We start from the raw sequence: 13925 nt of genomic DNA, 5'->3' as shown, positions 1-13925 counted from the left end.
ATCTTCGAGCTTTAAGGCGGAGCTTATGGCTCTCATTCGAGGTTTGGAGATGGCCATGGAGTTTTCTACACACATTTGGATAGAACTTGATTCAGCGGCTCTGGTTACTTTACTCACATCTGGACAGCCTGGTTCTGCCGTTTTTAGACATCATATGGCTTTGATCCGGAGGATGAAATCTCAACGGCAGGTTCGATTCTCACACATCTACAGAGAAGGAAACCGTGCTGCCGACTTTCTTGCAAGTAGGGGGGTTCAGACTCCTACTATGACATATTATGATTCTGTCTCTGCGCCTCGATACCTGAAGGCGCTTGTTAGGATGGACCAGCTGGGATATCCTAACTTCCGTTTCCGATGCAGAGATGTGGACTGATTATGACTGTTTGATAGTTCTTTGTTTATTTCTTCCTTTTGTTCATTTGCTACTAGTTTAGTGTTGATAGCTTGGAGCATCCCGACTTGTGGGAGCTCCAATTTATTTCTCCTTCATGTTCTTGTTTTTGATACTAGTCACTTTTGGGCTAGGATCTTGTTTTGGAACGTTATATTTTGATTTATTTACGGGTTGGGGGTCTGCCTAAACATCCCCGCCTACTATGGACGTTTTCGATAAAAAAAAAAAAACATCAAAACTCTTAAACTAATTTGAAATGGCTTAATTTTTCATAATTGAACTTGAAGCGCATATGCATTAGTTTTAAAAATATATAAATGGCCTACACATTTATCTAATTATCATATGTAGAAAAGGCAAGCACTAAACTGGTCAAAGGGTATACAACCTCAGAATAAACTTATAATTTGTGATTTTTTTTTAAAAAATCGGATAATTCGGGTATACCCGATCGGGTATCGGGTAATCTGATACCCGAAAATTCAAAATTCTCAATACCCGATCCCGATCCGAAATTCGATTTTTTGGGTTTCGGATATCTAATTACCCGATATTTTCAGGTCCGGATATCGGATATCTAATACCCGATATCCATTTTGACAGACCTAAATCCAATCACGTGGAAAATAAATTATGGCTACACAATTTAATTTAAATAAATTACAAGGGGTGTTGAGGTCAAACTAATTTTAATTTAAATACTATCATCTCTATCCCAAATATAATCTTTTCTTAATTTAAATACTATCTCTATCCCAAATCTAATCTTTTCTTGAGCCCAAAGATCCCTCACAATCTAATTTTTCCTCTTTCACGCGTTACTCCATAATCTGCAAATCTCCTTCCAAAATTAATTCAGTCAAATACAGCAATGAAATATACCAAATTTTCAACCTCACTCATCCCCAATCTGCAAGAGAAATCTTTCCAAATCACCAAAAATTGGTCACTCTCAACACACGGCTATATAATTCCTCTACCCTAACTCTCTGAAAAATTAACGCCAGAGTTAATCTTCCTCGTTCATCTTTCAAGCCACCACGGTATTTATCCTTCCATGTTCTTTCTCACAAGATAGATAAATTCACCACGATTCGTTTCGTTTGATATACTATCTGTTGTTCAACTTGAAGGTATACACTTCTGATTTTCTGTAATCAATCTCTTAATCAAATATATCGAAGCAGCCTGAATCAAAGACCCAACTTTTAAAGTATGGCAATCAAATTTAAGAACTTACCTACTGTGTACTCAATTTCGCGACCTTCTGGGCGGGTTCTGTTTAGGGATTTTGTTTTGATTGTTTTAGTGAGAGAAATAGAGGGTGAGAGAGTGAAGAGATTTGGTCTGAGACTGAGTGCTACATTTTTTGAGTAAATTTGGGTGTTCTGTGTAGAGAGAGCTAAGTAGCCGACGGTTTTCTTTTTAAAATGGGAGGATACTCCTTTTTCCTTCCTTCCATTTTGGGTCTGTATAATTTGACCTGGATCGGAGAGTACAATTCAGGGTCTAATGACTAATGCCTTCGGCTTGAGAGTGGTTATTCTATTTTATTGTTATTGGGCTATTCTAGTGTTATTTTTGGAACAATTTTTTTTATTTTTTAAGTTGGGTTGTTATAAGTTACTCCCTCCGTTCACGAAAATTCGTCCCGGTTTGACCGGGCACGAGTTTTAAGAAATGTAATGGAAAGTGAGTTGAAAAAGTTAGTAGATTGTGGGCCCTACTTTTATATATTAGTTTTATAATAAAATGTGAGTAAGAATGAGTTAGTGGAATATGGGGTCCACTACCAAAATTGGTAAAAGTGAAATGGGACAAATTTTGGGGGGACGGACGGAAATGAAAAAATGGGACAAATTTTCGTGGACGGAGGGAGTAATTATTTTGGGTTGGAATGGAGTTAATTAAATCTTTGTGAGCCGAGTTATCCCTTCGCAAAAATGTTGGAGATGTGAGCGGCCGACCTGTGTCGCCGCGACGCCTTGGGAGGCCGAAATTAATCGAAATAACCTAAGTTTCTAATTGGATAATAATAATCGAAGTCATATGAAGCATGCACCTTATTTTATATTGATTCCTTGTATTGGTCTATGTATTATTTTAAATTCTAAAGGTGATATCTCACAAGTGAATCGTGATCGTAAAGAATATAATTAAGGATTAAGCATTCGAGGTGGACTTTCTTTTAAATGTGGATAACGTCCTAATTATTTTATCGATGTCTAATGAAATGCGAATATGTTTATCTTGTCGTATTTTGGTTTTAACGTGTCTATATAAAATGTCTTTGCCATGTATTATTTAAATCAAATTCGGATCATTGTAGAGCCGAAAACCCTATTTGAATCAGCCGAAAACCCAAAAATTAGGTTTCAGAAAAAAAAATTGGGGTTTGAATACGCAGAGCGTTACATTCAAACACTCACGGCCACTAGACTCGACGACGTTTAATTAGTCATGGAAGAGGTTAGAGCATCTCCAATGGCTATAGCACAACAATAGATTAACAATAGTCTAGCCAAAAACTCCTCCTACCACATCATCTAGGACTAGAAACATAATTGCCACATCATCAGATCATCTAGGACTAGAAACATAATTGCCACATCATCAGGACAAGCAACTGGACTAGCACTAGGACTGACCACAATAAACAAAATTATAAAAAACAAATAAATTACAATCACGTAAATACGAAATTAAATTTATGACATAGATACGGGAAAATACAATAATTTTATTTAAATTAAAATAAGTACATCCTAAAAATACATAAAAAAATCCTCCTAATTCCACACACTCGGACCCGGTCGCAGCACGCCAATCACGTATGAGTTTCGAAAAAAATAATAATAATAATTAATTCTAGCAGATAGGCTAGCTGATTTCGAGCCTATAATGGCAGCTAGCGCATCGGCCAGCGGATCGGCTAGCGCTCGCAAATCGGGTAGCCTAAATTGTTCTCGCCGGCCGCAATGGAGGCTAGCCAATCCGCTAGCCTCCATTGGAGATGCTCTTATAACAAATGCCGTTTGGTCATTGTTGGAAGTATTGTTGTCAAGCTGCCAATGTACCTTTTATGCCAAGAATCAGTTCCGGTGCGCTACATGGGGAGGGCGCTTGGTGCGCTGGCTTGCGAGCCAGCTTCCCCCATCAAGTATCTCCATGAGCTGATAAATCTCCATGAGCTGATAAACCCGCAACGCGAGCTCACTACTGGCCCGAGCTGCGTTCTAGTCACGTTGCAGATGTCCTAATGCAGTTTATTTCTATAACATCCCAACATCAACGACATACCGAGTCAGTACCAAACATAATGCGTTTTTATTCTGTAACATACCAATAGCCATTCTTTAGTTGCTGCCATTGCCAAGCAAGTAAGCATAGAAAATCATTACAATACAAACTTCAATCCCTTACCAAAAAAAACAAGAAATCCAACTTATTTTCAGCCATCCATTTCTTTACATAAATACAAACAAAAAATAATATCCGAGAGAACTTGCGAACTCATCGCTAATCATATGTCTTCTTTAGATATCTTCCGGTCCATTGATTTCCTGCAACAAACAAGAAAGCTATAGAATCATATCCCAAACTCCAAAAATTGCAACGTCAAAAGAGCTCTAGAATCTTACCTTGTTCTCGATCACCTTTCCATCAGGAATCTCTAGCTTCGCACCCGACTTGGCAGTAATAGTCACTTTCCCCTGAAATCACAAGCCATATCCAAAAAGATGAATCAACCCTTTAAGTTTAATGACAACGACGTTGCTACTGATGAAGAATGTAAATTCTAATGTCCTGGTACCTTCAAGGTAACACCAGCTCCAAACCAAACGTCACCTGTCACCTTTAAGCTGTCCAGCTCGATGATGCTGGGTATGGACTTGAACCGACTCAAGAAGTTACTAACCTACAGATCAAGTCACTGCTAGATTCAGGAATCAGGCCAATAAAGTGAATGAAATAGTGCAGATGAATCTCAACCTTCTTGAATTCAGGTCCCAAATCAATAGATGGATTAGCTGGATTGGCTCTTGCTGGGTTCCGAGTGACAAAGCCATCGTTCAAGGTGTACAGATCAGACTGTAAAATAAATGGTTCGGATTTACTTTAATCGTCAAACAGCATCGTATGTAGTCCCAAAACAATTTCAACATTAGGCATGACTTACTTGGACCAGAAGCAAATCTGAAGTTGCCTTTACAGGCAGGAACCGAGAACGGGGCACATTGATTCCAATAGCATGATCAAAGAACTGGAGGAAGTTTGAAAGTATAGAGAGACAGACAGACAGATAGAGAAAATAGATCAGTTTCAGAGGCAACCAAACACCAACCAGATCATGACTACAAATTACTGATGAAAAATTTCAAGGAGAACAAGTAAGAACAAGTGATACCATACCCTTATTGCAGCACCAGCAGCAGTCTCAAGTTGGAGAACTTTGATCCCATCCACCTCCTATAAAGTATAAGGGAATCAATCAAAACAAAGAAAGAAAAATAAAATCCCCTATTAGAAATAAAGGAGACACCTTTCAGAGAAAATAAAGGAGATACCTTGGGGTTGGGAATAATTTCCATCTTCAATGAATCTGCTTGAACAAGTCTGTTGATAGCTTGTAAGTTAATCCACCTGCATGGATTTCGTTACATGAATTGACAAACGTAGCTTTACAAATTTTGCATGCATAAATTGACAGAGCTCCCTGCCACAGCATACACAATAGGCAAACGCTGAACAATAAACAAGATCAAGTCTATGTCCATGACTCACAAGTTGTTTGTGTTGAAAATCTTGAACTTCTCTATTGACTTGAATTCGTTGACCTATATCAAAAATAAATTATTGACATCAGCATCCACATCCAAAGAAACAGTATGTATGTAACAAGAATGAGGTACACGAGGGGCCAAAAGTGAGCAAACATGCTGAAATGTAAAATGAGACTTAAGATAGGAGTAACTTTAGAGCAAAAACTATACTTTCATGCTACAATCCATCTTTGTAAACCATATCAGAGTTATTAAGGATACAGATGAAAGATAACCCTTTCATTATGCACTATTTATAGTATGATGCCACAGTTTTGTGCTTATAAATTTCAATCATTTATATTTTATACATCAACACTGATACAAAAGGAGCCTTATTACAAATTTTTGGTTTGCCTATTATATCCCTGCTATATATTTAACTTAGGGAAATAAAGGCATAAGATATTATCTCTATCAATATCTGTTAACTATCTATTACTTCTATCTCTCTTATTTTTATTTTGAGGATAATTTTCTAATATTGTTAACATGTTTGTACAAATGAGAAGTTAAAAACCCATCTTATGTACAAACTATTAGTATCATAAAAAATTCCCATCTTATGTACACACTGCGACAAGTATCATAAAAAACCTTGTTCCATGCTTTACATAATTTGGTTTGTCTATTACATTCATGCCCTTGTTCCTTGCTTTATAAAATTTGGTTTGCCTATCATATCCCTGTTATATAATTCTCATTCTTTTAAGCTAATGTTTTGCAATATACATGTTATATCCCAAGTGTATCTATCTAATCCTGGGACAACCTGAACCAGTATCTCATTGGCATTGATGATTCACATATTACCTAATTACAAGTTCACAAAAGTTCATCAGCCACCCTTTATCTCCTAAGCAAAAAAAGGGCAAGAAATCTAAAACTAAAAACTGGTATGCGATAGCAAGAACTATTTTGCTCAGTTAAGACAAAGTAAGAAAGAAACAACATTGCAAAAGGAGCCAAGTTCACCAAATTGATATGTATTGTTCCTATAATATGAATTGTACTTTCAAGTTTTCAAATGATTTTGAAGCAGAGAGAGAGAATGAAGCTCACATGTTCATCAGGGACTTGAGCTATTTCCAGTAGCTGCACCAATAAAAAGAATTACTACAATTCAACTAACATTTATCACTAAACATTGAAACCCAATAAATAGTGCCACACGAAAAAATGGCATGTAGCATCCAGCACTTATGAGGACAACTCCATACACTCATAATGATAAAATTACATTTTCCTATGATTACCCTATGTCATTACAAACAGGGAGTACTAAATAAGTAAACATCTCATTCAAATGTTAAGATAAATATGCAACGTGTCTCTAAGGTAAAAGATGCAAGGGCAGCCAGCAAACAAAGACACTGCACTTGATTTAGAACAATGTCAAAGATGAAGAGACAACACAAAAATTTTGTTGTACCTTCTCAGTTAATCAATAAGAATCTAGCACTGAATTTTCTTAATGTAAATTAGCTTATCTCCTGTCAACAAACATTGAAATCTAGCAATCAATATAACTATTTCATTATTTCTTAGAAACCAAGGCCATTGTCAAGTCAATTACCATCCAGTTTGATTGACTAATATGCAACAATAACAAACTTGTTTTAAAAAGATACCTGTACTTTCCCTTCGTAAGAAATTAAAGTACCACCTTTCACATCGGCCAATGTTTTAGGTGTGACCTGCAAAGTTGCATTTTTTAAGCTACAAAAATTTGCTACAAAGGAATAGAAACTGGAGGAATGATTTTGGTTACCTCCATGCAGTATTCATTCTTATTATTGATCAAATGATTAAGAATTTCTGCAGCAGTGAATTAAGGGTACATATCTGTGGATCCTTGAAATGCTAAAAATGAACTAGGACAAAAACAGCCAAAAATCCAGTGCATAATGCAATTATGTAGAAACAAGTCCCATCAAGCCAGGATACTCAGATCAACAATAGCTCCCAAGTTATCTGAATTGGCAACAAAGACATATTCTTTGCCCTGGGAAGAAAATACAAGAAAAAAATCATTGGGGTAAGTATAAGTGCACTACAATGCACAGCAAATTGGAAGACAGGGAGCATTTAAGGGCTAGACCTTTGACAGCAATGCATCGAGCTTCCCACTATTCTTCAAAGAAGGAAAGACATCTCCATGGCCAGGAGGGTACCTGCACTAGCAGAAAAGATGAGTACTGCATGTGAAGCCTAAAGAAACGGAATGCACACAGCAGTATACAGTCATGAGTCACGACTATATTTTGTACTGAAAAAATCTAGCTGATGGTGTAAGAATGCACAAAGTTAAAACTTCACGCACATAAATGCTACATAAAGCTGCCAAGGTTCAGGAATGAACAAATTATCCATTACAAAACCAGACTTCGGAAAACCAAAAACTTGCTTTCAGAGAGTCATACACAACCATGACACTACCAATCAACTAATTTTAATGTGGGTTAAATTTAGTTTAAGAAAAGAGAGTAAAATAATATGGTATACCATGCATCCTTTCCAGTATTTCCTTTGGAGGGAAGTGGCTTGAAATCTTCAACAACCAAGCGAGGGTATTGGCTCTGAAAAATGCACAGAGTTGTAAAATAACATTCTTAAACATTGCCACAAATTGAAGTTGGCAATAGTTGAATTAGTGAGAAAGGAGATAACTATACGGACCTGGTTAAATGTATGAATCTCGATGTTTGACTTAGCATACTTTTCAATAATCTAAAGATTTGCAGAAAAGAAAAATGAGCGAATGACTTAAAATGCATGTGAAAAAACCTTCCTTATAATTTCAAATTCCACCTTTGATGTATCATCATGTGTGTTGAATGAATTCATTAAAAGCAGGGGTACACTGCATCCATACTTCTTATTGAGGCTCTGCACATCACTGATAGTTCAGTTGCAGGTTCTTAGACTAGACCACACAAAGAATATCTAGAGGTGACATGATACCTCAATTTGGATGACAATTAGATCAAGAAATGTCAAGCCATTACGAACTTCAATAACAGACCTGATCACAATACCATGTCGTACAATTGAAATTAAGGAGACACAAATACAGTCCTAGAAAACTATCGAATGATTATCCATGTCGAGCTAATAAGGGAAGACAATATGCAAATGGGAAAATTGATAATAAACATTTTTCAGCAACAGATGTGTTATAACGGCCATCTTCAGCCAGTGTCATATTATTCAATGAAACAGCTAACACCGAAACCACCGCAGTGAGATGCAAATGTAAAATTATGTAAATAATCATTACAATGATGACAGATGACTATGTAGTGCCACTCAAGTTGATAAACTGAAAATGTAAAACATTAAACTCATACTTTGGACCAGTGCACCCCATAGTAGTTCCCAAGCCTCCATTGAGCTTTAACACCACAAGTTTGTCCAGAAGTTTTTTCGTCTCAGCAGCATCTGCAATAACAAACTAAACTAATCACACAAAGGAAATGATAAAATTATTTTGTCCTTAACCTAAAAACAGCCAATCAACACCCAGTTTGGTTTATCCATACTAAAAACACAGTAAAACTTGCAACCACCTTCAGGCACAGGGGATAAAGTATCATAAGGCACCACCACCTCATCAGTCGGTGTCTGGATCTTACTCCACTCAACATGTTGAGCTTCGCCACTTCACAGAAACAAACGGCCAGAAAAAATTAGCTTCATAGAAACCATATTTTCAATTATAATTGCGTAGTTCAGCTCGCGCCATGGAAATCGATAGAACAATTCCACGAAAAATCCGCAGATTTTACACTGAATATTAAGATGCACATCTTACAACCGCAGATTTGGAGCTCAAGTTGGCAACTCAAGCAAATTTCGTATGAATACAATAAACTCTGAAGAAATACTTCCTCCTTTTGCACTACGCAGCATCTATTTTATGAGGAGGAAAAAAAAAAGAAAAAGCAGGTACATAATAATCCAGGAAGACAGCGTACCTGAGATAGCGAGCTACCAGGTTGATGAATCCAGATTTCTCGTTTTCACTTCACGGAAATAAAATCCAAAAATTAATTAACAGGAGTGATCAATTAGATTTACGGAAATGCGAATACGTGAAGCAACCGAGAGAGGAAAAGGAAGGTACCTGATCTGAGTGAGAGAGGCAACATCAGATTTGAGGTTATTGATCTTTTCGGCATCGGCAGAGTTGAGAGTAGCAGTAGCCATTTCCTTGAATAAACGATCAGAGTAGAAGATCTGTGGAGAGAGAAGTTGTTGGAGGAAACGATGAGTGAAAGGGGCTCCGGAGTAATTTTCGGGAATCTACACACACGTGGCTTTTCCTTTCTTATATCTTTTCTTTTGTTCAAAAGTGATTAAAAAGACGACGCATAATTAGTAGTAATGCATTTCTAGAAAGAACATGCCACGTGGCATTATAGATACTTCAAAAAGTCGGTTAAATTCAGGCATCTATACTTACTATGTTCCACATTAAAGTAGAAGCATATCTTAAGTACGAAATTTTATATAGATGTTAAATTCAGGCATCAATACACCCTATAATATGTTCCACATTAAAGTAAAAGCATATATGAACTACGAAATGTAGATGTTAAATTCACGCATTTTATATAGATATATTAAAGTAAAAGCATGTTCTTTCTAGAAATGCATTCAGGCATCTATATAGATGTGAAATTCAGGCATCTATACACCCCATAGAGATGTTAAATTCAGGCATCTATACACCGTATATGTTAGTGGCGGATCCAGGAATTTATATTCGGGGGTATGAGTCATATGATAAATCATTATATAACATACCAAAAATAAAAACTAATAGTACCAAAAGAAATATATTTTGAAATATTATAACATTTTAGAGTCATACATTTCCAAATACAAAATAACTACATTATATCTAATTTATTTTTCGACGAGTCTTCATTGCTTCAAAACGATTCACTACATCGTCATCGGATACTTGTAGAAACACATCTTTCTCAATGAAAGTGACCAAACAATCATTCAAAGGTTGATAACCCATACTATTTCGCAACTTATTCTTCACAAACGTCATTCCAGAAAACACTCTCTCTACACTTGCAGTGGCAACCGGAAGAATCAAAATCAACTTGATAAGCAAAGCCACACGCGAATAAGCCACGTCCTTTTTTTTTGTTTCAACAAGCTTCACCAAAAGAGAACTAATATCTCGCAAATTCCGAAAGTCTTCATCACTTCTCATATCTCCAATGAATAAATCAAGTTGGCACTCAAGGTCCATCAAATCAATGTTTGAAAAATCGGAAGGATAAAAAGTGGCAAGTTTGAGTACTTTTTCCTTGTCAAAAGAAGAGAAGTCATCTTTAGGATTGAAGCAAGCCATACATCTGATCAACTCCATATTAACTTCATCGAATCGATTATCAAGTTCTTGAAGTAATAAGTCAATCACTTTGATAAACACATCAACACGAAAATGATGAAGATATGAAACTTGTTGAACAAAACGTTTTGATCTTCCATGAGGGCTGTAGTGAGCTTTCATATCTGGAACAACAATGTCATGCTTATTGGAAATTGAGATTACCTTGTTCAAGTGAATCTCCCATCCATCCTCCCTCATTTTCTGTAGTTGATCTTTGGTTAAAGTGACAAGCCTCATAGCATCAATGATGTCTTGATCTCTTCTTTGCAAAGCAAGACACAAATTGTTAGTGTACCTAAATATAGTAGTCATTAGTTGTGCCATAAACATGAAATCAAATGACTCTAGTAAGTACAAAATGCCTTGAGCTTTTCCCTTATCATCGTAAGCGGAATCTTTCTTTCCAATCATCATAAGAACTTCAAAAATTGTAGAAAATAAGTTAATGATATTCAAAAGAGTCTTGTAGTGAGAACTCCAACGAGTGTCTCTAGGCCTCTTCAAACTAAGTTCTTGATTCAACTCTGATCCTGATTCAAGTTCACCAATTTCCAAGGCTTGAGCAACTTTTTGTGCTTGAACTTCGCGAAGCAATTCATTTCTCTTACAAGACACTCCAACCACATTCAACAAAATTCCAACAGTTTCAAAAAGCCAACTACAATCATCGTTCTTTTTTGATGGCTACCAATGTTAGTTGAAGCTGGTGGGCAAAGCAATGCACATAGTAAGCGCTTGGAGAATCTTTCATGATCAAAGTCTTGAGTCCATGTATCTCACCCTTCATGTTACTAGCCCCATCATATCCTTGCCCTCGAATCTTGGATGGGCTTAATGAATGTTCAACAAGTAAAGCCATAATTGCACTTCTAAGAGACAAAGATGTAGTATCACCAACATGAACAATACCAATGAATCGTTCAACTACCTTTCCACTTTTTTTTTCAGCATAGTGCAAACAAAGAGCCAATTGTTCCTTTTGGGACACATCACTAGATTCATCGGCTAATATAGCAAAGTAGTCATCACCAAGATCATCCACAATTCTCTTCATTGTTTCTTTAGCACAACAATTGATTATGTCTTTTTGAATAGTTGGACATATCAATTGACTATTTCCAGCGGCATTTTCCAAAGTCACTTTTGAAATAACTTCATTATGTGCCTTCAACCATTTTAAAAGTTCAAGAAAATTTCCCCTATTAAGGGAATCTTCACCTTCCCTTTGACCACGAAATGCCAAGCCTTGTTCCAATAGGTAACGTAAACAAGAAATTGAAGCCTTCAAGCGAACATTATATTCTTTGTTAATCACATCACTGAATTATCTAAAGAAACGAGAATCGATTTCTTTTTGCCATCCCTCAAGTTCACATATTTCTCATAAGCAAGATAATGAGCACTTCTAACTCCACCAATATGTATTATAAATCGCTCTGGCTTATTCCACGACTTAAATCCTTTATTCATAAATGCATCCCCCCTACATTAAGTCCATCTTCATTCTTGAACAAGTAGCAAACAAAACAAAATGCAACATCTTCATCCATGCTATATTCAAGCCAATCCCATTTATCAAACCATGAAACCATAAACCGACGACGCGAACCTCCAACTGTTTTTTGAGGAAAAGAAAAAGTTCTTGGCTGACAAGGTTTTCTAAGAATATATGCCCTCCTAATTGTATCTCGATCATTTGGAGGATATTTCATTATACTGGTTCTTCTAAAAGGATCATGATGAAGTTTTTCGATATCATAAATCAATTCTTCCTCATGTAATGACACACTAGCATCTGAAGGAGATACAATACCAATTGAAGCCGGAGAGCTTGAAGGTGGAGAGCTTGAAACCGGAGAGCTTGAAGGTGGAGCTGAAGCCGGAGAGCTTGAACTATCATGAGTTTTTATTCTTTTGGACATAAACTGTCGAAGATCAGATTGTTTTCTCATCACTTTTTATTTTATTTCCTGCACACGTGTCATTACAAAATTTGCCAAAATCATTATTGACTTCACAACAGTTATAAATAGACATAAAAAACAACTTATCATAGAAGTTAGTAAATCAAATTTTTAAAATTGAAGCATAATAATTTACAATCTAAAACAACAATTAAGAGGAAAATAATACGAGTACATAATATTAGAATTTCTCATCCACAAAAAATCAGGGGCAGTGGGGCACGACTGTTTTCACTTTTCAATTCACCCCAATTCCAAGAAAATAAAGATATACTCTCTCTGTCCGCGAATATGAATCTCGTTTTTCCAATTTGGTTCGTCCACGAATAGGAGTTCCGGTTCATTATCACTATAAATGGTAAAGAGACCCCACATTCCACCAACTCATTCCCCTCACATATCATTTAAAACTAATATATACAAGTGGGACCCATATTCCACTAACTTTCTTACACCTACTTTTCTTAACATTTCTTAAAACTCGTGCCAGAATGAAATGAGAGTCTTATTCATGGACGGAGGGAGTAGTTAACAAGTGTAAAGCATTATTCTATTTTGCACAATCTGCCAAAATCCCTAAATTATTTAATGAACTAACCTTTTACACCTAATCAATTTATTTACCTTTTCAACAAAGAACAAAGTGTGAGAGGAAAATTGAAGCGGCTAGTCGGCGACTGTGTCTTTCCGTAATTCCGTCACTCGGCAGTCGACGGAAGAAGGCAAGAAACTGGAGGTGGAGAGCAGCAGTCGGCGTCCGGCGGAAGAAGGCAAGAATGAAGAAACATAAGCAGTTGGTGGCACATTTTAAATTGGGGCTGCAGTAGGTTTGTATATTTTTTTCCAGTCCGTAAATAAGGTTTGAATTAAAATTGTGTGTTTACACTCTTTGATTTATTAAATGTAATTTGTTTTGTTCCCAATATTTATCGGAGGAATAGAATAGGGGAACATTTTATATATATAATTAATATAAAATCAGAATTTGTATATAAATATATAATACTACTAAAAAAAATTTTGGGGGTACACTCGTACCCCTGATATGCTGGGATTTTGTACTGTTCAAGGCCATTATTTTGGTCCGTTTTTAATGTAAAAGTTGCATTACATGTCCATTATTTGCATATTTTATACATTTTGGTATTTTGACGTGTTTTGTGAGAAATGTGCATATTTGATCTAAAAAAGGGAGTCAAAACGCAAAGTCTGGAAATCTGGAGTTCAGACGGTGACCAGCGACCGCCGGCGCCCAGCAGCCAGTGAAGTGTAGCGGCCCGCCTCGGAAGTTCGTGCTTGAAAAGGAGTCTCGTCCGGTGACCTCC

General features: G+C 36.4%; 2 protein-coding genes, 1 long non-coding RNA gene and 1 pseudogene across 4 annotated transcripts; all 4 read right to left on the bottom strand.

Moving 5' to 3' along the window:
- Positions 1 to 1017: 1017 nt before the first annotated feature.
- On the bottom strand, positions 1018 to 2596 carry LOC125217632 (uncharacterized). Its single transcript, XR_007175773.2, has 2 exons — positions 1638 to 2596; positions 1018 to 1548 (listed from the first exon to the last, which is right to left on the bottom strand). It is a non-coding gene; the product is annotated as an uncharacterized LOC125217632 (long non-coding RNA).
- A 1105-nt stretch (positions 2597 to 3701) lies between these two features.
- Positions 3702 to 9545, bottom strand: LOC125200932 (UTP--glucose-1-phosphate uridylyltransferase). Of its 2 annotated transcripts, XM_048098769.2 has the most exons (21): positions 9347 to 9545; positions 9198 to 9245; positions 8790 to 8881; positions 8571 to 8661; positions 8185 to 8245; positions 8032 to 8109; positions 7900 to 7950; positions 7726 to 7799; positions 7322 to 7394; positions 7168 to 7225; positions 6992 to 7038; positions 6852 to 6917; positions 6283 to 6315; positions 5183 to 5235; positions 4966 to 5041; positions 4811 to 4867; positions 4578 to 4661; positions 4391 to 4489; positions 4212 to 4316; positions 4039 to 4110; positions 3702 to 3960 (listed from the first exon to the last, which is right to left on the bottom strand). In XM_048098769.2, exons 1-21 carry the CDS (start codon positions 9427 to 9429, stop codon positions 3934 to 3936), a joined length of 1428 nt encoding a protein of 475 aa, XP_047954726.1. In that variant the 5' UTR covers positions 9430 to 9545; the 3' UTR covers positions 3702 to 3933. The 2 variants fall into 2 exon arrangements, with proteins under 2 accessions (XP_047954726.1, XP_047954727.1); XM_048098770.2 differs by lacking the exon at positions 8185 to 8245 and having other exon boundaries at positions 8032 to 8119.
- Positions 9546 to 10126: 581 nt separating this feature from the next.
- LOC148932547 (uncharacterized) lies at positions 10127 to 11304 on the bottom strand. Its single transcript, XM_089065147.1, has 2 exons — positions 11299 to 11304; positions 10127 to 11239 (listed from the first exon to the last, which is right to left on the bottom strand). Exons 1-2 carry the CDS (start codon positions 11302 to 11304, stop codon positions 10127 to 10129), a joined length of 1119 nt encoding a protein of 372 aa, XP_088921273.1.
- Positions 11301 to 12348, bottom strand: LOC148932546 (uncharacterized; annotated as a pseudogene).
- Between the last annotated feature and the right edge of the window lie 1577 nt (positions 12349 to 13925).

The sequence above is a fragment of the Salvia hispanica genome, chromosome 2 (assembly GCF_029641045.1).
Source record: "Salvia hispanica isolate PSC_SH4W2 chromosome 2, Shi_PSC_v1, whole genome shotgun sequence".
Lineage (NCBI taxonomy): Eukaryota > Viridiplantae > Streptophyta > Magnoliopsida > Lamiales > Lamiaceae > Salvia > Salvia hispanica.
The sequence above is the reverse complement of the archived record's forward strand: the minus strand, read 5'-3'. Positions and strand labels throughout refer to the sequence as shown.